Source organism: Ochotona princeps, chromosome 30, assembly GCF_030435755.1.
Source record: "Ochotona princeps isolate mOchPri1 chromosome 30, mOchPri1.hap1, whole genome shotgun sequence".
In the NCBI taxonomy this organism is placed as follows: domain Eukaryota; kingdom Metazoa; phylum Chordata; class Mammalia; order Lagomorpha; family Ochotonidae; genus Ochotona; species Ochotona princeps.
The window spans coordinates 20310153-20336077 of NC_080861.1; the positions used below are offsets into that span (position 1 = coordinate 20310153).

The 25925-nt window shown below is 49.4% G+C and overlaps 2 protein-coding genes across 3 annotated transcripts in view; one reads left to right on the forward strand and one right to left on the reverse strand.

Annotated features, from left to right (window-relative positions):
* SLC22A14 (solute carrier family 22 member 14) overlaps positions 1–25925 on the reverse strand; it is a 980905-nt gene that overhangs the window by 34888 nt on the left and 920092 nt on the right. The window lies entirely within an intron of this gene.
* OXSR1 (oxidative stress responsive kinase 1) overlaps positions 2066–25925 on the forward strand; it is a 93843-nt gene continuing 69983 nt past the window's right edge. The window contains exon 1 of the mRNA XM_058657211.1: positions 2066–2505. Within this exon, the coding sequence (XP_058513194.1) occupies positions 2436–2505 (70 nt within the window). The 5' untranslated portion in view covers positions 2066–2435. The remainder of the gene's footprint in view (positions 2506–25925) is intronic.

Below are 25925 nucleotides of genomic sequence, written 5' to 3' on the forward strand. Positions count from 1 at the left end.
GGAAAGACAGATATATATAGAGAGGAGAGAGATGGAAAGGAAGATCTTTTATCCAATGATTCACTCCCTAAGTGAACGCAAGGGCCAAGCTCAGCCGATCCAAAGCCAGGAGCCAGAAGCTCTTCCAGGTCTCCCACGTGGGTGCAGGGTCCCAAGGCTTTAGGCCGTCCTCGACTGCTTTCCCAGGCCACAAGCAGGGAGCTGGGTGGGAAGCAGGGCTGTTGGGATTAGAACCAGCATCCATATGGGATCCTGGCATGTTCAAGGCGAGGACTTTCACCATTAGGCCACTATGCTGGACCCAGGAATATTTTTTTTTAGACCTTATTTGGATATTTCTCATTAATGACTTTCAAAATGTGCATGTATAGGTATTTTTGTGAATGTTACTTAGAACATGCGTGTAAGTTTATTTCGAGTACATTTGAGGATACTTCATAAACTGGGAAAATTGGAAATAAATAGATGTTTGGATGCAAAGAACTGTAGTTTCTTTTGTCTCTTTCCATAGCAGGCATTTCTCCTCAAACATTCTTGAGTATTCTTGTACTCTGGAGTGGAACTGTTAAACTGTGGGAGCAAGCCCAGCTTCTGTACTGCTGGGTAATATCCAACTATTTCTCAGACTTTCTACCAACTTACACCTGCAAGCAGCAGAGGGAAACAGCTTATGTTCCCACTCGTGGCCATCAGTGCTTATCGCCCTGTGCCTTCAAACCTTTCCTTACCCAGTGAGCGGTGAAAAGAGAACTCACTGGAATTTTAAATTGCATTTTCTTCACTGTTATGCAAAACGAGGTTTATGTTTATGGTCTTAAATTTTATGGAAGCAATCCTAATCGATTGCTTCACTTAAATCACACTGTTCATGTCATAGATTGGAATAAGTTCTTCCTACTGAGATCTTCCATCTGCTGGGTCACTTCCCACAGGGCTGAAGCTAGCAGCCAAGAACTCCATGTAGCAGATGGTGAAGAGGCCACCAGCCCCTTTGGTGCCAATCTGCCCTTGGGGAGAGAACCAGCAGATGGAAGACTTCTCTTTCTGTAAACTGTGCCTTTCATGTAAATCATTTTTTTTCTAAAATCCCTAGTTCTGGAATATTTCCACCAGTGCAAACCTGCAGTTTTTCCACCCTCGCTATCACATTCAGCCTCTCTCTACCCCTCACTCCGTTACTCCCTAAGGAAAGCGAGGGAAGCCAGGCCAGGAGGCGGCGGGGCCCGCGCCGTGGCTTCCCACCTGCAGCCGTGGGGAACCGCAGCTGGCCTCGCCAGGCCGGGCACACAGTCAGCCAGCCCTGCGGTCCACGACCCCACCCGGGGGCCAGCAGTCGGGCTCAGCCCAGCCACACCGACCCCAGCCGCGACGGGGGAACAAGGCAACTTCTCGAAGCCTGGAAATCCGAGAACCGACCTCGCTCCTCACAGACAACCGGAGCTGCAGAGAGAATAAACTGTCGGCCAGCAGCCCCGGGGCCTCTCCCTCCAGCCGGCAGCCCCGGGCTCGCCCCTCCGGCGGCAGCCCGGCAGCCCGGGGACTCAAGCCGAGGACTCCCTGCCCCGCCGCTCCCGGGATCTCCACACGCCGCGCGGTTGTCTGCACGTCCCGACGCCGTGACGTCACTACAGGGCCAGCCGCGGACTCGGAAGCGTGGATTGGAACCCCAGAGCGGAGAAGCTCGGGACGCCTGGAGGCGGGATTAACTTATGACTGACGTCCCCACACACCCACTGTCCTTCTGATTCCTTCTCAAACCAACCAATGAAGTGAAGACGGGGACGGCAACGTGCCCTAGCCGCTCCAAGTGGCTCCGCCCCTTCCCCCGGGCCAGCCTCTAGTCGCCATGCTTAGTGTGGCAACCTCCTCCGGGCTACTCTAGGCTCTTGAGTGGCTTTGCCTTGCTCTTTCTAAACACATTTTAAAGCATTACTTCCCTTCCGGTGTCAAATTCCATCCTCCTGGGTTTCTGGCTCGTCGGTTGCTGGCACAGCCACACTTGGGGTGGCGGCTGAAGGCGGGGCCAGGCAGGGGCGTGACCGACGTGGTGACGTCAGCGCGCCGCGCGTCGGCAGGTGGAGGGAGAAGGGAAAGTTTGACCGTGCGTGGGGCTCTGGTGGAGGGCGGGACGGAGGGGCTGGGCGCAGCGAGGCGTCTGTGGCGGTGCTGCGGAGGCCAAGCCCGGGCCGTGGACCGTGCCGGCGAGTGCTGGACACGGAGGAGCAGGAGGCTGGGTCCGCGGGAGCTCCGCGCCTCCGCCGCTCTGCCGCGCCGTGACCCCGCGCCCGTGCGCCGTCCGAGCCGGGGCTGTTCCCGAAGCGGCTGGTGGGGGCGCGGCGGCGGCGGCGGCGGAGGTTGGGGGTGGGGAGGAGCGCGGCGAGGAGACCCGAGAGGTCAGCGAGTTGGAGCGAGGACCGAGAGTCGCGGCCGCCGTCATGTCCGAGGACTCGAGCGCCCTGCCCTGGTCCATCAACAGGGACGACTACGAGCTGCAGGAGGTGATCGGTGAGAGCGGGCGCTGCGCCGGGCTGCGGTGACACGCGGGGACGTGGGGGCCGCTGCGGGGCCGGGCCTGGTGGAGGCTGTGGGAGTTGCGGAGAGGTTTCTGGGATGGTGGGCTTGGGTGCCGACCGCCCGGCTAGGTGCGGAGCCGACTTCTGTGGTGGGGCAGGTTTTGGCAAGGGTTGCGGGAGGAAGGAGGACTCGGCGAGGGAGAGTAGCTTGGAGTCCCGCTCGTGCGTACTGAGAGAGCAGGAGCCACTGAGGGCTTGCGGCGCGCGAAACGCGCTGGGGAGGAAAGGGCTCCGCGTGGCTTAGGCCTGTCCGACGACCTTCTCAGTCCTGGGCAGGGGTTTGGACTTGGGTGGCAGGTGACAACGGAAGGCTGAAGGACGTCCGGGGATACCTTGGTATTTATGTTGTAGTTCTCAGAGAGGCACGGTGAAACCGAAAGGGGCTCGCCTTAGCTCAGCCCCCTGGCACACGAGCCAAACCCTGTGTGTTGGAGCATGGGCACTTGTGCACTGGGCTATTCAGCTACTCATCCTACCTTAAATTACATGTTTTTGTGGTTTTAAAGATGTATATATTTATGTAAAAGGCTGCCGAACAGCTTTATTTCACCTGCTGGTTCACTGCCTAACTGGCTACAACAGAAGAGTCAGGTGCTGAAGCCAAGAGTCAGAAGCTCCGTGTTTCCCATGGGGCTGCAGGGACCCCAGCACTTGAGCCGGGTGCCCACTGCTTTCCCAGGTGAATTAGCAGGGAGTTGGATGGGAAGTAGAGCAGCTGGCATTCACATGGAATACGGGGGATTCTGGCATGGCAAGGTGTGTTTTTTTGCGTCAGCACCACAGTGCCGGTCCCTTAGTATCAGTTTTATTATAGCCCAAATGAAGATTCCTCAGGTACCTTAGGTGTCAGTGTTGTTGCAGTGCATCCCATTTTAAAGAGGTGTTGTCAAATTTAGCATCTTTTTTTTTTAAAGATTTATTATTATTGGAAAGCTGGATATACAGAGAGGAGGAGAGACAGAGAGGAAGATCTTCCGTCCGTCCGATGATTCACTCCCCAAGTGAGCCGCGCCGGTCCGATGCCGGGAATCTGGAACCTCTTCCAGGTCTCCCACGCGGGTGCAGGGTCCCAAGGCTTTGGGCCGTTCTCAACTGCTTTCTCAGGCCACAAGCAGGGAGCTGGATGGGAAGTGGAGCAGCCGGGATTAGAACCGGCGCCCATATGGGATCCTGGCATGTTCAAGGCGAGGACTTTAGCCACTAGGCCACGCTGCCGGGCCCAATATAGCATCTTTTTAAAGATTTGTTTTTATTGTAAGGGCAGATTTATAGAGAGGAGAGACGAGCTTTTATCTGTGGTTTCACTCCCCAAAAGGCAGCAGTAACCAGAACTGAACCGAACCGAAGGCAGGAGCCAGGAGCTTCTTCTGGGTTTTCCATGTGGGTGCAGGGTCTCACGGCTTTGGGCCATCTTCTGCTGCTTTCCCAGGCCACAAGCAGGGAGCTGCATCAGAAGTGGAGCAGCTGGGACTTGAACTGCTTTGTGAGCCTGGGTCATGTGGAGCTAGGTTTCTGTCTGGATTGATTGCTTCTGGATCCCTCAATCGCAGGATGATGTCAGAAAAGCCGGGAAAGAAGAGAAGGACTTTTGCTTCCTGTAGGGGGTCCCATCATTCTGAGGGAAGAGGGTGGTCGCCGTCATTCTTAATGATTTTGGTGATTTAGCGCCTTGTTAATTGGGCATCCTTTGGCAGGGTGTCTAGAAATAGGCAGCAGGCACTTTTATTCCTGCGGCTAGGGTCAGTCTTTATCATATTCCCTCTCAATCTAGAGTTCATAAAAATTAAGTTAAGAACTCCAGTACGGGGCCTGGTGTAGTAGCCTAGTGACTAAAGTCCTTGCTTTGCATGTACTGGGGTCCCATATTGGCGCTGGTTCATGTCCTGGGTGCTCCACTTCCCATCCAGCTCCCTGCTTGTGGCCTGGGAAAGCAGTTGAGGACGGCCCAAAGCCTTGAGACCCTGCACCCGTGTGGGAGACCCGGAAGAGGATCTGGGCTCCTGGCTTCAGCTCGGCACAACACTGGCTGTTGCAGTCACTTGGGGAGTGAATCATCGGACAGAAGATATGTCTCTCTGTCTCTCCTCCTCTATATATATATCTGACTTTGCAATAAAAATAAATAAATCTTTTAAAAAAAAAAAGAAGTGTACTATCCAGTCACATTGGAAATATTGGAGTTTTTTTTTAATTTTGTTTTGTTTTAATTGGAAAGTCAGATTTATAGAGAGGAAGATCTTCCATCCACTGGTTCACTCCCCCAAGCAGTCACAATGGCCAGAGCTGAGCCAATCCGAAGCCAGGAGCCCGGAGCTTATTCCAGGTCTCCCACACAGCTGCAGCATCCCAAGGCTTTGGGCCGTCCTCGACTGCTTTCCCAGGCCACAAGCAGGGCGCTGGATGGGAAGCAGAGCTGCCAGGATTAGAACTGGTGCCCATATGGGATCCTGGTGCGTTCAAGGCGAGGACTTTAGCCGCTTGGCCATGGTACTGGGCCTGACCTTTTTTCTTTAAACACACCCATGATAAATGCAACTTAAAAACAAACAAACAAACAAACAGAAACTCTCATTTACCGTATTGCTCTCTGAATGGCCACTTGAGGCAGGGCCATGCCAGGCCCAAGCCAGGAGCCCTAGAACTCCATGGTTGGGGTCCAAGTCCTGGGGCCATCACTGCTGCCCCCCCAGGGTGCACATGAGCAGGAGAATGGATGGGAAGCAGAGCCAGAACTCTGTACCAGCCCCTCAGGGTAGAATGTGAGCCGTGGCTTCTCACCTGCTTCCCCACACTGCCCTCCGTGAAATTCATTCCTTGTTGTGATCTGGTTTCACAGATTTTGTTTACCGTGTTGTGAGTCATTGTCGTGATACGCTTTTACAGCGTCTGTCACCGCTCTGTGATCCTAGTGCTCACTAATGGTTCGTTTCTCTTCCCGCCCTTAGCCCTTGACAGTCGTCATTCTTGTTGTCTGTATAGTTTGGCCTTTGGCGCACATGGGGGCCCTGCGACTTGGTCTTTGGTGTTGAGCTGCTTCCACTCCACATACCAGTTCAGCTTTCAAAGCACTTCTGTCGCTGTGCAGTGTCACCACGGCCGACTGACGAAAGCACAAGTCAGTGATTTTTTTACTTCTTTCATGAAGTCGCTCAGTCACTACAGCTCTACTTAGAACATTTCCATCATTCCGAAAAGACGCCTCTTGTCCATCTGCGGTCAATTCCCTGCTCCTCTGCGCAGCCCTGGGCCACCACACATCTGTACATTTTACACGAATTATGTGAGGACAGAAAGTGACTGTTGACCAAGATGTGGACTTCCACACCTTGCCACTGGGAATGCAAGCGCTACTAGTACTTTGAACAACAGTATGGTAACTTCTGGAAAGGTGAGGGGCAAGCACACCTACGAGATACCTGGTTCCAAGTGCCTGGGGTCAACTCCAGTTCCACTTTCAATTTGTACTCTAGGCAGGAGCAGAGGATGGCTCCCGTGCCTGGCTCTCTGCCACCCTTGTGGGAGATGCAGTTAAGCTCCAGGCTCCTGGCTTCAGCCTGACCCAGTCCTGCTACGCAGGCATTCAGGGAGTGAACCGGCAGACACACAGAATTTCTCTTTCTGTTTTCCTCTGTGTCTGCTGCACTCTCCATTTCTGCAGGAAGCTGGATTGGAAGTGCAGCAGCTGGGATTCAAACCAGTGCCAGCGCTGCAGTCAGAGGATGAGCCTACTATGGGATAGTGCTGGCCCCATGTGTCTTGGAAAACACAAAAGTTTTGGATTTTGATGTGGGTTCTCAATTTTTTTCCTTTATTATTATTGCTGATCATTTCCTTTGCTGTACAAAAGCTTTTTAGTTTGACGTAGTCCCAATTGTTTATTTTGTCTTTGCCTGCCTGTGCTTTTGGTGACTTTTTAAAGAAACCTTTACCGGGCCCGGCAGCGTGGCCTAGCGGCTAAAGTCCTCGCCTTCAGCGCCCCGGGATCCCATATGGGCGCCGGTTCTAATCCCGGCGCTCCACTTCCCATCCAGCTCCCTGCTTGTGGCCTGGGAAAGCAGTCGAGGACGGCCCAATGGATTGGGACCCTGCACCTGCGTGGGAGACCCGGAAGAGGTTCCAGGTTCCCGGCTTTGGATTGGCGTGCATCGGCCCATTGCAGCTCACTTGGGGAGTGAATCATCGGACGGAAGATCTTCCTCTCTGTCTCTCCTCCTCTCTCTATATCTGACTTTGTAATAAAATGAATAAATCTTAAAAAAAAAAAAAGAAACCTTTACCAATGCCTGTATCTTGTAGAGTGCCTCCTCTGTTGTCCTCTAACAGTTTGGTGGTTTTTAGATATAGCTTTATATCCTTGATCCATTAAGATCTGATTTTTTTAATAAGGTGACAGGTGGAGGTGTTGTTCTACAGGCTGCTGTCTTCAATGCATTTGTAGAAGAGAGTAAACTTCTTCCCTGGATTATTTTCCATTTTCTTATTGAAGATTAGTTGGCTGTACATGTGTGGGCTGACTTCTGGAGTTACTATTCTGTTCCGTTGATCGTCTGTTTCTGTTCCAGTACCAGAGTGTTTGATTACCACTGGCCTCTAGTGTATCTTGAGGTGTCTGGAACCCTGATTCCTCTGGCTTTGTTTTTATTCTTCAGGATAGCTTTGGTTATTTGTGGTCTCTTGTGTTTCCAGATGAATTTTTGTATCTTTTCTAATTCTGAGAAGCATTTTGTTGGGGTTTTGTTTGAGGTCATGTTGGGTCTGTGTATTACTTTCAATAACGTGGACATTTTGATGATGTTGATTCTAGCGATTCAGGAATAGGGTAAATTTCTCCATCTTTTTTTTTTTTTAAAGATTTATTTATTTTATTACAAAGTCACATATACAGAGAGGAGGAGAGACAGAGAGGAAGATCTTCTGTCCGATGATTCACTCCCCAAGTGAGCCGCAACGGGCCAGTGCTACGCCGATCCGATGCCGGGAACCTGGAACCTCTTCTGGGTCTCCCACGTGAGTGCAGGGTCCCAATGCATTGGGCCGTCCTCAACTGCTTTCCCAGGCCACAAGCAGGGAGCTGGATGGGAAGTGGAGCTGCCAGGATTAGAACCAGTGCCCATATGGGATCCTGGGGCGTTCAAGGCGAGGACTTTAGCCACTAGGCTACGCCGCCGGGCCCAAATTTCTCCAGCTTTTTAATGTCTTCTGTTTTTTTTGGTGATTTTCATCCCAGAGGTCTTCCACATCTTTGTTTAGGTTTATTCCAAGGTATTTTAAGATTCTCCACTAAAAGAGACTGTACTTAAAAGTTCTTCGTCAGACATGGAGTTATTTGTGTATACACCCATTGATTTCTGTTCTTTAATTTTGTATCCTGCCTCCCTGCTAGAGTCTGTAATGAGTTCTAGTAGTCTCTTTATTAAGTCTTTTGGTTCTCCTATGTATAGAATCATGTCATCCTTGAACAAGGATCATTTTAATTTCTCATTTCTGATTTGAGTTCCTTTAATTTATTCATCTTGCCTGATAGCTCAAGTGAGGACTTCAATACTACTTTGAATGGTTTTTGTTGTTGATTTTTCAATGTTATAGAAGACATCTTTACGAACTCTATATCATGACATACTAACCCTATATTATTTTCCTCTGTGTTTTCTTCTATGTGCTGTTTGAAACTCTTAAGAATGATACATTTTTGAGTTAAATTTTGGTGTGGTTGGGTAAGTGACCCCACCTTGAGGTTGAAGACCTTTAGATGTGTGAGGATTAAACAACTGGCTAAAGGCGGCAGGGCCCGCACTGGCCTCCGGCCTCCTGTGGTTTAATTCAGAATGCTTGTTCTGCATCTGCCTTGATTATTTTTTGGATGTAAACTGGATCGCATGGGTTATATCCTAAAGATAAGTGCTGTCTGTTTACAGTGAAGGACTCTTAACAGGTGTTCGTTACATACATCTAACAGTTCCTGTCTGTCATTCCATACTCCCAGGAGAGAGAAAAAAGTTGCTTTTTCCTTCTTTTAAACAGTGAATGTATATCTTTTTCTTTAAAAAAATTTTTATTTGGGCCCGGCGGCGTGGCCTAGCGGCTAAAGTCCTCGCCTTGAACGCCCCGGGATCCCATATGGGCGCCAGTTCTAATCCCGGCTGCTCCACTTCCCATCCAGCTCCCTGCTTGTGGCCTGGGAAAGCAGTTGAGGACGGCCCAATGCATTGGGACCCTGCACCCGCGTGGGAGACCTGGAAGAGGTTCCTGGTTCCCGGCATCGGATCGGCGTGTACTGGCCCGTTGCGGCTCACTTGGGGAGTGAATCATCGGACGGAAGATCTTCCTTTCTGTCTCTCCTCCTCTCTGTATATCTGGCTGTAATAAAATGAATAAATCTTAAAAAAAAAATTTTATTTGGTGTTACTTCATTGAAAAATCAGATCTACAGAGAGAAGGAGACAGAGAGAACAGTCTTCCATCCACTGGTTCACTTGCCTAGCAATCTCAATGGCCAGAGCTAAGCTGATCCGAGGCCAGGAGCCAGGAGCGTTTTTTGGGTCTACCACGCGGGTGCAGAGTCCCAAGGCTTTGGGCCATGTTGTACTGCCTTCCCTGACTATAAACAGGGAGCTGGATGGGAAGTGGAGCGGCCTGGACATGAACCAGTGCCCATGTGTGATCCTGGCACATGCAAAACAAGTACCTCAGCCACTGGGCTACTGTACTGGACCCTCCTTTTTCATTTCAAAAATGTATTTGAAGCAGTTAGAAAGAGGCCGACTCCGTGATCTTTTATCTGCTGATTCACTCTCCAGATGGCCTCAACGACTGGAGTTGAGACAGTGTGAAGCTGGGAGCCAAGGACTTCCTTTTCTTTTTTTAATGACATTTACGTAGTTGATAAGGATGCACGCCCACGTGGACCACTGATTAGGGCGGAAAGGGTCAAGGAATGGGGGAAGTGGTGAGACAGTTGCTTCCAGTGTGTTTTCTCTCTGTAGCTGGGGAACAGGGGAGAGAAGGGGAGAGTGCGGCTCTCAGCAGCCTCACTGCGTCAGGAGGTGTGGATGAAGTTAGGCAGTGATGCCATCCCAGGGTCCCTGATGTGGAACATGTCCTGTGGATACTGCTTGAGTGTTTTGGATAATTGTGACATGTTGATTTAATTGTTGCAAGATTGAGGAAATCCTTCCAAGGTCCACTGGCTGCCATAGTCCACTGTAGAGTTTCCATTCACCAGAGACTTGTTTTCTTTTTTTTTTTTTTTAAGATTTATTCATTTTATTACAAAGTTAGATATACACAGAGGAGGAGAGACAGAGAGGAAGATCCTCCGTCCGATGATTCACTCCCCAAGTGAGCCTCAACGGCCGGTGCGCGCCGATCTGATGCCGGGAACCAGGAACCTCCTCCAGGTCCCTCACACGGGTGCAGGGTCCCAATGCATTGGGCCGTCCTCGACTGTTTTCCCAGGCCACAAGCAGGGAGCTGGATGGGAAGTGGAGCTGCCGGGATTAGAACCGGCGCCCATATGGGATCCCGGGGCGTTCAAGGCGAGGACTTTAGCCGTTAGGCCACGCCGCCGGGCCCAGAGACTTGTTTTCAAAGCTTGGCCAGGAAGTTGTCCATGCTGTTCTGTCCTCCATCCTCTGCCGTGGTGCTGGGTGTTTCCTGTAGGCCTCAGTGATCTTTCCTGTCCCCCATGTGCATCTGGGCATTGCCGTCCCCTGCACAGGCTTCAGCAGCCAAGGAAGCCCGGTTCTGACCCGTGTACTCCACGGTCAGACGATAGATCCTGTGACTTTCCCTGTGGTCAGAGTTTTGGGTCTAGTGGTGCAGTTGGGGGATCCTCCCAAAAATGTCACCTAGACCTGAGACCTTTGTGTGGCAGCCAGTGTGGGGTTCAGTCCAGTGTGTGACCCACGTCAGTCTGTGCACACTGGTGGTTGCAGTTGTCCAGTCAGTTCTGTTCCCAGCCGCATGTCATGTGCAACCCAACAGATGCTGCAGGTCAGCCTAACCCTGCCCACCACATACTTGGCCCTCACGCACACCAGCAGGAACTGTAGCCTAGTGACCCACAATAACCACTAGTAGACCCACACATACCCTTGACTCCTGTGCATGCCAGTATGTGCAGCAGACCAGTCTGGTCCGTGCAGCATCCCATTTTGCTGTTGTATACACCAATGGGTGCTACAGTCTACTGCAGCCCAACCGACTCCACTATCCAGCCCGCAGTGGGAGCTGCAGCCCATCAGAGATGTGCCCATAGTTTCCCTAATTGGCCCACTCGCAGCCCTGGATCTGGCATTTTCTAGGTGGTACTATTATCTAGCCTGACAGGACTTGCCCCCCATTCTAGCACTTGCTAGCTGATGCTGCAGCAAAGCGTAAGCAGCCTGCACTTACTGTGGCTCATGGATATACCAACAGATACAGTGGCTTAGCCTGGCCTGGCTCCCCCCATCCCAGCCCACATTGTCTTGTAGCTCTGCCCAGCCTTGTCCTCCGTAATTCTCAGCTGTCACATTCCCCAGCAAGAGCAATGGCCCATCATGGGAGTCCCCACAGCACCCCCTCTGGGTTTGCCTTTCCTCCCTGCCAGGGTTGCATGTGCTGGTATTTGCTGTGGAACAGTATAGCATAGTCAGCCTTGTCTTGGCATTTGCCATGCAGATGCTGTAGGGTGGCTGCGCCTGGCCTACCCCAATTTCCAGCTCATGCTGATGAGTGCTGCAGCTTAGCCCAGCTCAGCCAGCCCCCCTAGTTCTGGCTGGAATGTGAACTGGCTGTGTTGTGTCTGATTCCGGACAGTCCTGTATCCTGCCTGACTCTTAGATCTGCAAGTGAGTGCTGTGAACTAAGCCAGCCTAGCCTGCTCCCAGACCTGACCCGCACGTATGCCAGTGGCCCTTATCTGTGCTGCTCCCAACCTCACTTCTTATGCTCCCCTGCAGGGACTGCATCCTGATAGAGGAGTTCCCCAAGCTCCTCCGTCAGGTCACCTGCTAATCACAGATTTCTGGGTTCCTGACCCATCCTGACTTGGCCTGCCCTCCTGTCCTGGCAGGTACAGCAGCCTTGCCTGATCAGCCAGTACCCATTCTGGCTCTTAGCATTGTTTGCTACAGCCCAGTCCTACCTCATCCACCCTCAGACCAGCTCACAAGTGGTTTAGTGGATGCCTAGACCTAGCCCAGCTTGTCCTGGACTCACTCTGGTTCTCATGAGGACCAGTGGGCACTGGAGTCTAGCCCAGTCTGGCATACCACAGACCCAGCCCACACGCATGCTGAGGTATACTGCAGCCATCCAGCCCAGTTCACTGCTCCCCATTCTGGCTCTTGTGTTCACCAGTGGGAACTGTAGCCCAGCAGGTGTGTTGTGTCCCCAAAGGTCCCCAGCTGGGCTCATTCCCAGCCACTGATTGTGCATGTGCTGGTTGTTGCTGCTGCCCAGCCCACATTAGCCATCCCCTGGTTTGGCCTTTGCCCTCAGCTACTGCAGCTTGACCTACCCAGCCCAACCCCATTCACAACTCAGGCTTATGTGTGCTGCAGCATAGGCCTGCCCAACTTGTCCCCATCCCTTGCTTTCATACAAACTGGTAGGTGTGATAGCCTGGTGTAACCTGTAACCCATCCTGGCTCCTGCGCATTCTCGTGTGCTGTGGTTTGGCCTGGCCCTGTCCAGTCCACCCTCACCCCCAGAGTCAACCCACATACCTTCCCGGCTGGACCCAACATCCAGCCCAGACTCATGGGCTCATCAGTAGGAGCTGCAGCCCATCATGGGAGTTCTCCAGGTTCCCCCACCAGGCCCACTCTCAGATCCAGATTTCACAAGGTACCAGCGGGTACTAGGTCTTTACCCAGCATAGTCTGCCCTCCAGTCTTGGCTTTTCTGTGTGTTGGTGGATGTTGTGGCCTGGCCTGCCTCATTCCCTGTTCTTGGGTGTGCCTACTGGTGCTGCAGCCTGGACCAGGGTGGCCTGTTCCCAACCCCAGTACCCATGAGTGTCGATGATTCCAATGGTCATGCCTAATTTAATCTGTCACGATTCCCAATTCTTGGGCAACCATCAGTTGCAGTCCTACATGGGTGGACCAATGTGTCTCTCTCAGAATCTGCCCTCAGAGTTGATTCTCTCATGTGCTGGTTAGTGTCATGACCCAAACCTAACGTTTCCCAGCCCCCATTAATACTCACTGGTGGGTACTGGGCTCTAGCCCTGCCAGGTGGGCCCTAGCTTTAGTGTGCACTGGTGGGTGGAGCTGGCGGTGGTTGATGCTAATTAGCCCAGCTCAGGTCTCCCCACTTGGGGTGGTGACCCAGAATGGTTCTCCAGCTTGCTTCCTCCAAATCTTTCAGTCTCAGCCCTTTGCTTACCTGGAAGTATAGTGGCCTTGTTGATGGAAGTGCCCCAGAAGTCATTCTTACCTGCATTGTACTCCCTCTATAGTCCTCCTTCCCTCACATCCCCTACTTCCTTCCTTGAGCAGTCCATGGTCCCCTCACCCATGAGCACATGGGTTTCCCCAGCCCCTTGTTCCTGAAAGGTGACATGCTGTCCTGGAGCCCTACCTGCCCACACAGGACCCCAGCACATGCATGGATCCCCAGACCCCATCCTCAGGCAGGCATGCTGGCTTGGGACCTCACGCCTCCCCACCCATCTGGGACCCAAGCACATAAATTGGTTTCCAGTCCCAGGTCAGCATGCTGGCCTAAGATCCTACCCACCCACTTGCCCAAGACCCAAGCACGTTTGCGAGACCCTAAGCCTCGTCTACCAGCACACCATACCCGCATGCCATACTGGGGCCGTGCTGCTACCCCCCCATCCCCTCCCTCCCACCCTGCCTGTCCCCGTGGGACCCAAATGTGTGCGAATCCCCAGTCCCACTCCACTAGCCCTGGTCTCCTGTAGAAGTTCCCTGGCTCCTGGAAAGCAAGCTTCCAGTTGGTGGTGGAAGCAAGCCGGGAACTTCATCTGAGTCTTCCACATAATGCAGGGGCTCATGAGTCTTGGGCCATCCTCTGCTGCTTTCCCAGACCATTAGCTAGGAGTTATATTGGAAGTGGAGCAGCTGGGATTTGAACTGGCGCCCATTGGGGTGCTGGCACCGCAGGTGGAGAATGAGTTTGCTATGCTACTGTGCCATCCTTGGAACATAGTATTTTGTAATAAGCTGCAGTCTTCAAAATAAATGTTGTGATTTCTCCAGATTACACTGTACTTTATTGGAAACAATGATTGAAGGCTGGGAAAAGGAGCTGAGTGATGAGTTACATTTTGTTTAAAAGAATTGTATTCAGGGGAAGTCAGCGCGCGTTGGTGTCTTCCTCCTCATCAAAACACTTCCAAATGCCTGAATGGTAGTTGTTTCACATATGTTGCTTAACACTGATTTTGTTGAGCTGCATTGTTTCATTCTGTTTTGTTCTTTCTGGTAAAATGCTGCAAGGGAAAGGAAAAAAAAAAAAAAGACCTTCCTAAGTGCATTAGAAGTAGAGAGTTTGGGGCTGGCTGGGTGCTTCTGCTGCCGATGCGACCCTGCTTGTAGGACCTGGAGGTGCGAGCTTGCAGGGAGCCTTGGGGAGGCAGATGGTGCTGGTGGGGCTGTGTGGGGACCTGGGGGTTCACGCCCAGGAAGGCAAAGTGAACTTGAGGATTTCCCCACGTGCTTGACCCTGGGTGGGGTTGGGGGGACAGCATGCTGGCGTGGTGTTCTTGGGGAACTGTGAGTGTGTTTGGATCTAGGGGTCGGGGGGTTGGAACGGTAGGGTCCCAGGCCAGCATGTGAGCCAGGAGCTTCGGTCCCAAATGGATAAATAGAACTCCGGGCCAGCACACCACATCACCAGAAGACTGGGCTTGGGAAGACCAGGCTGGGAAACCCATGCACTTGCAGGCGCAAGGACTGTGGGTTGCTCAGGGAAGGAGGAAAGGATATGTGTGGGAGGGAGGATCATTGAGCGAGTTGGTTGCAGGTGAGGAATAACTTCTGGGGGACTTGCATCAACAAGGCCACTGTACTTTCAGGTAAGCGAGGAGGTAGAGCTCTCTGGAGGCTTGGAGGAGGGAACCTGGAAGACCTTTCTGGGTCAGACTGATGCACCTGGGAGACCTGAGCTGGGCTAATTAGCATAGAACACCACCACCCACAGGTACACACTGAAGCTGGGGCTAAGGATCTACCTGGCAGGATTAGATCCTAGTACCCACCAGTGAGTGTTGTTGGAACAGGGGACAGATCACGTTAGGGTGGACCATGACACTAATTAGCATGTGAGAGACTCAGGTCTGGGGCAGATTCTGTGGGGGATATGTGGGGCTCACCCCTGTGGAACTGCAGTGTCTGGTTTGCTCAGGAGTTGGGGGTGGTGCTGGGCTGAGCTAGGCATGACCTTGGAAACTTCGCACATTCATGGGTACTGGGGTTGGGAACAGGCCACCCTGGTCCAGGCTGCAACCACCAGTGTGTGTATCGGCTGATATGGCTGATGGATTGAGCCAGACTCCTCACTGGCTGGTACACACACAGGAGTCAGGTCTGGGGTCGTTTGAGATGATGTTTCTTTGGGAACCTGTGCCCTTCTCTCCTGCTTGCCCCAGATACAGGAAGGAAACAGAAATTTGGAAATGACGGTCTCATGCACTCTCCCCTAATCATTGACCCTTCCCACACTAACCAGTGGCCCACGTGGGCATGTATCCTCCTTGACTATGTAAACATCATCCATCAAAAATAAATATATATATATATTTTTTTATTAATTATTTTGCATTATGTTACAGTTTCATAGGCTCTGGGAATCCCCCCACCCCTCCCCCTCCCCTCCCCCCTGGTGGATTCCTCCACCTTGATGCAGTATTACAGTTCAAATTCAATCAAGATTCTTTCCTTGCAAACATATACCAAGTATAAAGTCCAGCTATTTATTGTCCAGATGGGTTGAATAGTCTCTTGGGGAGAATAAATATATTTTTTAAGTGGTAGAGTGTTTGGGAATGCAAGAAAACATCTATCTAATTGAATTGTCTTCAGCATGCTTTGGCAATATTTAAGTTCTTAAAACGTGATTATCTGTTATTATTATTGTTATATTAGTGTCAGGGACCAGTGCTGCCATGGCTCAGCCAGCTAACCCTTCATCTTCAAGAGACCTAGAAGAAGTTCCTGGCTCCTGGCTTCAGATCAGCTTAGCTTTGGCCACTGTGGACATTTGGAGAGTGAACCAGTGGATGGAATGTTTTTATTTCTCTGCTTCTCTTTCTCTCTGTTAATCTATTTCAAATAAAATTTAAAAAAAGATAGATATTAGTTTCATCTTCGAAGTTTGTCATGTTTCCAGCAGTGTGGAGCTTATTTCCAGGCCTCATTCTTCTGTTGGATGTTGGAGTTTGTGTCATGTTTTGTTTGATGCATATTGTTGCGGGTATAAAAGGATGGGCTTGGGATTGAAATGCTAAAACAAACCTGGGTTCAAATCCTGTCTGTGCCTGTTGTTAGATCGTGTCATCTTGGGAACGTTGTGTAATTGGTACCAGTGTCAGCTTTTTGCTTGTGAAAGGGGGCGGGGATATTTATTGTCTGTGTCTTCAGGGTTGTGTGCTGATGAAGTGCCATTGTTTACGGAAAATGGTTAGCTCATAGTAGGTGTTTTGTAAAATGGTAGTTGCTTTGTTTTGGGTTAAATTTATGCTTTATTTATTTTGAAAGGCAGGATTATAGAGAGGAGGAGAGACAGAATCTTCTACCCATTGGTTCACTCATCGGATAATCACAGTTGCCAAAGCCAGGCGCCTGCAGCTTCTTCTTTTTTTTTTTTTTTTTTTAAGATTTATTCATTTTATTACAGCCAGATATACACAGAGGAGGAGAGACAGAGAGGAAGATCTTCCGTCCGATGATTCACTCCCCAAGTGAGCCGCAACGGCTGGTGTGCGCTGATCCGAAGCCGGGAACCAGGAACCTCTTCCGGAGTCTCCCACGCGGGTGCAGGGTCCCAATGCATTGGGCCGTCCTCTACTGTTTTCCCAGGCCACAAGCAGGGAGCTGGATGGGAAGTGGAGCTGCCGGGATTAGAACCGGCGCCCATATGGGATCCCGGGGCGTTCAAGGCGAGGACTTTAGCCGCTAGGCCACGCCGCTGGGCCCAAGCCCGCAGCTTCTTTCAGGGCTCTCGTGGGTGCAAGGGCTCAAAGACATGGGCCGTTTTCTGCGGCTTTCCCACGTGTATAAGCAGACAGCTGGGTGGGAACTGGAGCAGCCAGGGCTCGAAACGTTACCTGTCGGAATGCTGGTGTCGCAGGTGAATATTTAGTGTGCTACATCAGTAATGTCTTTTATTTCTGATCATGTTTCTTCGCATTATCCCTGTATTTTGCAGCTGTTGGTATTGCCATAACATGTGAACCGTATGACTTGGAATTAAAGAAAAAATATTTATTTGAAAGGCAGATTGACACAAGAGGAGAGACAAAACAAAAGATGTTCTGTTAGTTTATTCTTCAGATGCTGCAAAAGTCAAGGCTCGACCAGGCCAATGTGAGGAGCTCATCTTGGTCTCCCACATGGGTAGCAAGCACCAAACGCTCGGGCCACATGCTGCTGCTTTCCATTATTAGGGTGCCGGGTCAGAAGTGGAGAAGCCAGGCCACGAACCTGTGCTGCAGTGTGGTATGTGTGGCGTCATGAGCAGTGACTTAGTCAACCCTGAGCCATGACGCTGGGCCCTGATTTGAAGTCTTCTAGCAGTTATTTCCAATCCATTTAAAATGCTATCTAGAGCATCAGCCGTGCGTCTTTTGTCCCTTGGTCCCAGGTTTCGTTCAAGTTCAGATGGACGTAGGAGTTTACGATGGACATGGTAGCGTAACTGTGTGAGGAAAGCCCTGTGGCCACCACCGCATGGTGGTGAGGAGGAAAACCAGCCTGGCAAGGTGTGTCGTACGGCTTTTATTGTCACAAGTCTTGGAAAGCCTCAATCAATACTGGGGTTTAGAAAATTGGAAGCTTCAGAATAAGCTCAAGGTCTTTTCTTTGTAAGGTGTGATTCAGCTCGCACTGGTGCTTGGGTGAAGACAACCCACTGGTGTTATTCTCCATGCTGCCCCATATCTCTCTTCTTAAAGATTTAATTGAGAGGGGGCCCGGCGGCGTGGTCTAGCGGCTAAAATCCTCGCCTTGAATGCACCGGGATCCCATATGGGTGCCGGTTCTAATCCCGGCAGTTCCACTTCCCATCCAGCTCCCTGCTTGTGGCCTGGGAAAACAGTTGAGGACGGCCCAATGCCTTGGGACCCTGCACCCGTGTGGGAGACCCGGAAGAGGTTCCTGGTTCCCGGCTTCGGATCAGCGCACACCAGCCGTTGCGGGTCACTTGGAGAGTGAATCATCGGACGGAAGATCTTCCTCTCTGTCTCTCCTCCTCTCTGTATATCTGACTTTGCAATAATGATAAATAAAATCTTAAAAAAAAAAGATTTAATTGAGAGGCAGAGTCTGTGTGTGTGTGTGTGTGAGAGAGAGAGAGAGACAGAGAATCTCAAATGGCTGCAACAGCTGAAGCCAGGAGCCAAGGAACCAGGACCTCCATCTGGGTCTCCTGTAGGTGGCAGGAACTTGAGTGTCACAGCCATCATCCGATGCCTCGCAGGTGTATTAGCAGGGCACTGAGTTGGAACTAGCCCTCCATTATTGGGTCTGGGCATCCCAAGTGCTAGCTTAACCCTTACCTTGTACCACAATCCCTGCCCCTCTGAGGTTTTCACTAATTGTTTTTTTTTGTTTGTTTTTTTAATTTTGTTTTTTTATTTTTTTAAAATTTTTTAAATTAAATTTATTCATTAATTACATTGTGTTGTAATTTCATAGGGGTTTTCACTAATTGTTCACTAGCCACATCTGCTGGTCTGCGAGCGTGATTTCCGCCACAGATCCCACAGCTCCCGCTCAGTGCTCCGTAACTGTAAAGACATCCTGCACTGACCTGAGAGTGAAGCGCAGTGGATAGCACTGCCCCTGTTGGGAGACTCCTCAGATGCTGTTTTCCATGAGGCCTGTGTTGGGCCACCTACCCAGTGGGGTTCTGTCAGAGAGGAATGGCGGGGGGGGGGGCGGGAATAGTTGTGGTTAATAAAATACGTTTTTTTCTTCTACAACAGGGTGGTGGCTTATGGGCTGTCAGAGGGTGGAGTGCCTAATTTCTTATGCCACCACCTTTAGCACGTGACTCTAGTTGCGGGATAGTTGTTCCTTAGCCAGAATCATGGCAAGAGGGCAAAGGCGTAGGCTGGCTGACTTGGCTGCCTTCCAGTGGGCCTTACTTCCTGGATGTCTCAGTCCCTCCTATTTTATTGGTCAGAACTGCATGATTTGGTCCTTTACAAGAAGCTAGGAAATGCAGCTTCTCAGCTCTATCCTTTACTTAAGCAAAATGGATCAGGATGCTTTTATGAAAAAGGGGGAAATTGTATAGTGGGTAAGCAATGAACAGAATTGACCTTAATATACATTTATTTTTAAATGAAAGTAGTGAACTAAAACACTGCAAGTCAATAATTTAACCTGACACACAGTAATCAGTTAATAAATGTTAGCTTTAATCTGAAGAGGCAGTTGCTTACCAGTTAAGAGCGTGGTGTTGAAATAGGCAGTTCCAGCTTCCTGGCCTAACCCTAACCCTAACCTGGCTCGTACATGTGACCTACATCTTTGGCTTATGCTGCTTTGCCGTCATTCCTTTGTAAGACCAGTGTCACCTAATTCATGGGATTACTGTCATGATCGGATGAAAGGAAGCATAAACAAAGCAAGTGTCCAGAGCCTGTTGCTGGGCACACCGAGTAAGGGCTCCCAGAGTATTGCTATTTGTGATGCTAATAATGAAGACTGGACTGTTTTTGTGTTTGTTCTGCCACCAACAAACAGGTCCCCCCCCCTCGTTAGATAGCATATTAATCCACTTAATTAAGTTGTCTGAAACATTTGTTGTTGATGTTGTTAAAGATTTATTTACTTATTTATTTGAAAGGCAGAGTTATAAATGGAGAGGACATTGCTAATTCACCCCCCCCAAATGGTCACAACAGCTAGATTTGAGCTAGCCCGAAGCCAGGAGTCAGAAGCGTCTTCCTGGTCTCCTATGTGGGTGTGGGATCCCAAGGACTTGGGCCGTTCTCTGCTGCTTTCCAAGTTGCATTAGCGGGGAGCTGCATGGGAAGTAGAGCAGCAGAGACTCCTAACAGGTGCCTGTGTGGGGTGCGTGGGCTGCTGGCACTGCAGGGATGGCTTAAGCTACTACGCCCCAGGCTGGGCTTATAACACTTTTTCTTGAGCTCCTGTTGTGTGCTGTACAGTGTTCTAGATGGTGGCGATGAAACCGTGGGTCCTTCACAGTTTCTTTTTTCTTTTTTTTTTTTTTTTTAAGATTTATTCATTTTATTACAGCCAGATATACACAGAGGAGAGACAGAGAGGAAGATCTTCCGTCCGATGATTCACTCCCCAAGTGAGCCGCAATGGGCCGATGCGCGCCGATCCGAAGCCGGGAACCAGGAACCTCTTCCGGGTCTCCCACGCGGGTGCAGTGTCCCAATGCATTGGGCCATCCTCGACTGCTTTCCCAGGCCACAAGCAGGGAGCTGGATGGGAAGTGGAGCTGCCGGGATTAGAACCGGTGCCCATATGGGATCCCGGGGCTTTCAAGGCGAGGACTTTAGCCGCTAGGCCACGCCGTCGGGCCCCTTCACAGTTTCTTTAAGATTCACTTATTTTCATTGGAAAAGCTGATCAGGTTTACAGAGAGAAGACAGAGAAAATCTTCATCTGCTGCTTGATTCCCTAAATGCTGCAATGGCAAGAGCTGAGCTGATCAGGCCAGGAGTCACGTGGGTGCAGGGTCCCAAGGCCTTGGGCCGTCGACTGTGTTCCCAGGCCATCAGCAGGGAATTGGATGGGAGGTGAAGCAGCTGGGACATGAACCAGTGCCCATATGGGGTCCCAGTGCATGCAAGGTGAGGATTTGCCATTGAGCCATCACGGCAGCCTTTTCCTGGAGTTTCTAATTGACAGGTGATCAAGGAAGAACAAGGAGCCGGGCAGGGTGCTGAGAGCACTGTGCAGGTGCGGAGGTGTGAGTGGCCAGGCCGGGGAAGCTGCTTTGCTGATAGGTCTCTCTGAGACTTGAGTGGACAGGCAGCAGGTGATGAGCCGCTGCCACAGCGGCTATGCAAAGACCAACGGCTCTGTGTCTTGGCTTTCCTCTTTGGATGAAAGGAAAGATACTGTCTTTATAATGGTGACTTCTTACAGCTGTTCCACCAGTTCCAGAAGCCTTGATTTTTTAAAAAAAGGTTTATTTATTTTTAATCCAAAGGTAGATTTACAGAGAGAGAAAGAGAGAGAGAGAGAGAGGGAATTAGGGAGAGATATTTTCTCTCCACTGGTTTCCCCCTCAAGTGGATGCAACAGCTAGAGTTGAGCCAGACCAGGAACCAGGAGCTTCTTCCATGTCTCCCGTATGGGTTCAGTGGTCCAGGCACTTGGGCCATTTTCAGCTTACTTTCTAGGCAATGAGCAGGGAGCTGAATGAGAAATGAAGCAACTGGAACTCAAGCCTATGCTCGTGTAGGATGCTGGTGCCACAGGCAGAGGCTTAGCCTGTTATGCCATGGTGTCAACCCCAGATGTCTTAATTTTCACCATAAATTTTACAAGAGACCTAACTTAGAGTTTACAGATTTGTGAACCTACGTATTTTCTATGGTTTAGGTGAATTCAGAATGAACAGTTTGAGCTGGCTCTTTTTTTTTTTTGTTAAAGATTTATTCATTTTATTACAGCCAGATATACACAGAGGAGGAGAGACAGAGAGGAAGATCTTCCATCCGATGATTCACTCCCCAAGTGAGCCGCAACGGGCCGATGCGCGCCGATCCGATGCCGGGAACCTGGAACCTCTTCCGGGTCTCCAACGTGGGTGCAGGGTCCCAAAGCTTTGGGCCGTCCTCGACTGCTTTCCCAGGCCACAAGCAGGGAGCTGGATGGGAAGTGGAGCTGCCGGGATTAGAACCGGCGCCCATATGGGATCCCGGGGCTTTCAAGGCGAGGACTTAAGCCGCTAGACCACGCCGCTGGGCCCTGAGCTGGCTCTTTAATAACTGCAAACCTTTCTAAAAATACTTTTGTGAAACCTTTAGGACTCGTGTTTTGTTTTAGTGATGGTTTAAAATTTGGGGAAAAATATCTTTGGTTGATTTCATTCATCTGACACATTTTTTTCTCACTGGAACACTACCAGTTTTGTCAACTCTCTTTGTCTCAAGATGCAGTTACTGAGTTTGAAGGGTTGCAGAAGGTCATGTAAAATACTGTAACACCAGGTCCAGTGCAGTGACTCAGTGGCTGAATCCTTGCCTTGCATATCATGCCAGGATCCTGTAGGGGTGCCAGTTTGTGTCCCAGCTCCTCCACTTCCTGTTTAGTTTCCTGCCTGAGGCCTGGGAAGGCAGCAGAGGATGGCCCAAACTTGGGACCCTGCACCTGCGTGGGAAACCGGGAAGAAGCTCTTGGCTCCTGGCTTTGGCCTTTGCGGCCACTTGGGGAGTAAACCAGCAGATGGAAAATCTTTCTGTATCTCCCTGTCTCTGTAAATGTGACTTTCCAATAAAAAATAATAAATCTTTTTAAAAACACACATACACACACAAGTACTCTAACATTGCAGTGAAGGACTGTCTAGGAGTGGGCCGAGAGTGGAAGGCGTGAGGATGTGAGAATGGACCTTGATGCACATGGGCTGAGGCCGTGTTAGCCTGAAGGACGCAGCAGGAGAAATTGTTCTCAATTTTCCACCATATGAAGCCAGTGTTTTGTTGGGCATATTAGTGTTGTAGCGTTCCCTCTTTTTTTTTTAAACATTAACAATTCTTAATAAGGCCACACAGTCTCTTGTCAGATTTATCTGAATATTTCTTAGTGGTGTTTTTTTCTTTTCCTCTTCTTTCTTAAAGATGTGTTTATTCTTTTTTTTTTTTTTAAAGATTTATTATATTGCAAAGCCGGATATACAGAGAGGAGGAGAGACAGAGAGGAAGATCTTCCATCCGATGTTTCACTCCCCAAGTGAGCCGCAACGGTTGGTGTGCGCCGATCCGAAGCCAGGAACCAGGAACCTCTTCCGGGTCTCCCACGCGGGTGCAGGGTCCCAAAGCTTTGGGCCGTCCTCGACTGCTTTCCCAGGCCACAAGCAGGGAGCTGGATGGGAAGTGGAGCTGCTGGGATTAGAACCGGCACCCATATGGGATCCCGGGGCTTTCAAGGCGAGGACTTTAGCCGCTAGACCACGCCGCCGGGCCCAAAGATGTGTTTATTCTTAATCAAAAGGCAGATTTTATAGAGTGAGGTTTTTCATCTGCTGGGTCACTCCCCAAAATGCCAGAACAGCCAGAGCTGAGCTGATCTGAAGCCAGGAGCTTCTTCCAAATTTCTGTGTCAGTGCAATGGGCCAAGGCCTTGGGCCCTCCTCCATGGTTTTCCCAGGACATCAGTAGAGAGCTAGACTAGAAGTAGAGCATCCAGGACAAAGAGCGACACCCACAGGGGATGCCAGCGCCACAGGGCGCAGGACTAGCCTGCTGTACCACCTTTCTGACCCAGCTTGCCACACTTTGATCTTACCATTCCCAGGAGATCTCTTTGACCATACGCACACAGATTTATACCAGAGTTATAGTGTTGCATAATAACATTTTTATGGTGTACATGTATTCTCAGTTTTCTGATTCTATTTGCCCTAATGAAAATAATATATCCCAGGACATTAGTTTTAAGAACTTTGCATTAGGGAGCCTGCTCTAAAGAAGAAAGTGACATTTGTAAGATTTCTATCTGTAGTCTTGTATTATACATTCTTACAGTATTAGAGAAGTTAAAATAGCGATGAATAAATTTAAATATATTGCCCTGTAAATTTTTAATTACTAGTTTCTATAAGGTAAGTTTTTTCCTAATGAAATAACATCATTGCTTTTTTGAATTAGTGGATTTTTATTGAGAAGTGTGTTGTCTTAGAACCTTAAGGTATTTCTGAGTTCCTGGATAACCTTCATCTTTTGGCTTTTTTTTTTTTTAGAAGATTTTGGATATAAGATTGTTAGCAAGGAAGACCTGGAGCCTGCTGGTCCTTTTCATTGCCAGGCGTGGGGAACTTTTGCAGCTTGTCTTTTAGCCAGTTGTTAAGTCATGCTAGCTTTGTTCATTACGTTACGGAAAAAAATAAAAAAATATTAGAGGGCTGATGTTGTGTTGCAGTGGGTAAAGCTGCCACCTGTGGGTATTGGTTTAAGTCCTGGATGTTCCATGTCCAAACAGCTCCCTTAAAAGATGGCTGGAGTGTTTGGGCCCCTGCCATGCATGTGGGGGGCCAGGAAGAAGCGCCTGGCTTCAGCCTGCTGGAGCCCTGGGTGTTCCCATCTGGGGAGTGAAGCAGTGTGTGGAAGAGCTCTGTCTCTGCTTCTCTTTCTGTAACTCTGACTTTCAGGTTGATCAATCAGTTAATTTAAAAGACATTTTGGTGTATAAACAATTATGATTGATAATATTTAAGTTTAGTGTTTCATTGTTAATAAAATTAATTCTGTGTTTAATAATGAGCTGGAACTAATAATTAAACTTAATTTTTTAAGAAGATGTATTTATTTGAACGATAGGCGGAAGAGAGAGAGAGAGAGAGAGAGAGAGAGAGAGAGAAAGACAGGCAGGCAGACAGACACAGAGGCCGAGAGGCTGAACTTTTTGGATTGACTTCCCGAATGGCCGTGGTAGCCGGGTCTGGGTCAGGCTAGAGAGAGGAACTCCATCCGATCTCCCAGGGTCATTTTCCACTGCCTTCCAAAATACATTAGTAGAAGCTGGATTGGAAGCAGAGCAGCAGAGACTGGAATTTTCCTTGTGATAATGGGTTGCCAGCCTCACAAATGGCAGATGGATTAGCAAATATTTCTGTATCTGTATTTTGAACTTAAGCAGGATTTTGTTTTCACACAGCATGCTGTTAATGTATTTAAAGCTGGTGTTTTAGGTTCTGTTTGATTAAAGTAATCAATGTTAGATTGTCCAGGAGTGGAATAACTGGTATGAGAATAAATACCAGTTATAAAGAATGTTCTTAAATGTTGTATTTCTGATAATATTACAAGGAATCAGGGGACAAATGTACATATCCTGAGATGTCTGATACTTGGTGTTCAGAGCACCTCATAGAGGCTGTGTTGTGTCTTCTGTGACGGAACAGGTAATTTAACCTGCACTGTTGGCTGCCTTCTGTTCCTGGTGTTTCCAAGAGTCAAATGGTGTGACCTCTCACTGCAGGCAAGGGAAAAAAAAGCTAAGTTCTGTTCAAGACTTTCATGTAGTAGGAAGTGTTGGGTGTGAGAGGAAAGGAATTTAATGGCACGCACTTCACTTGTGCAAGTTTTACCCTGAACTCAAAGAGCATGCAGGAAGCAGGTGCACGCGGTGAAGTAATAGCCTGTGGATCGCGTTGGTGTGTTGGTGTTCCTAAACTATTGTCAGGTTTGTTCAGGTGCACTGTCGGATGTTGCTGGCTGACGAGTGTGTTCTTTCTTCCTGGGTTTGACTTCAATTTTTGCATCAGCTGTTTTAGGTGGAGTTTTACTTTGTTTAACTGTGGTTTGAATTTATGTCTGCAGTGTTGACCATGATTGTGTATGTGTGGCTTTACTCAATGAGTTTACAAATATATTTAAATATAACAATTTTCTTGTAATGTAGTTTATATACATATAAAATATATAAACTATTGTTATATATTAACTATATTAACTATTAACTAATATATTATTAACTATGTATATATACACATATAGTTAATAATTATTCTAGGTTTTAAATGTTTTTAGTACATTGATACTAGAAATATAGTACCACACTTGAGATTGTCCAACAACAAGTTTTTTGAGATATAATTCATATATGATAAGATTCACTGTTTTAAAAAGAGAGTTATTTATTTGTGTGAAAGCAGAATTAACAGAGAGGGAGGTGGGGCCAGGGATCTTGTGTCATCTGCTGGTTCGCTCCCAGTGGCTGCATGGCCGCATGGCCGCAGCTGGGCTAGACTGAAGCCAGGAGTCAGGAACTTTATCCTGTTCTCCCATATGAGTCGCAGGGGTCCAGGCGCCGAGGCCTTCTTTTGCTGCTTTCCCAAGCACATTAGCGGGGAGTTGGATTGGAAGTGGAGAAACCGGGACTCAAGCCCGTGCTCGTCTGGGCTGTTGGCAGCTTCTAACAGCAGCTTGGACTCCCAAGATGCATCGTTTTGAGGTGGATAGCT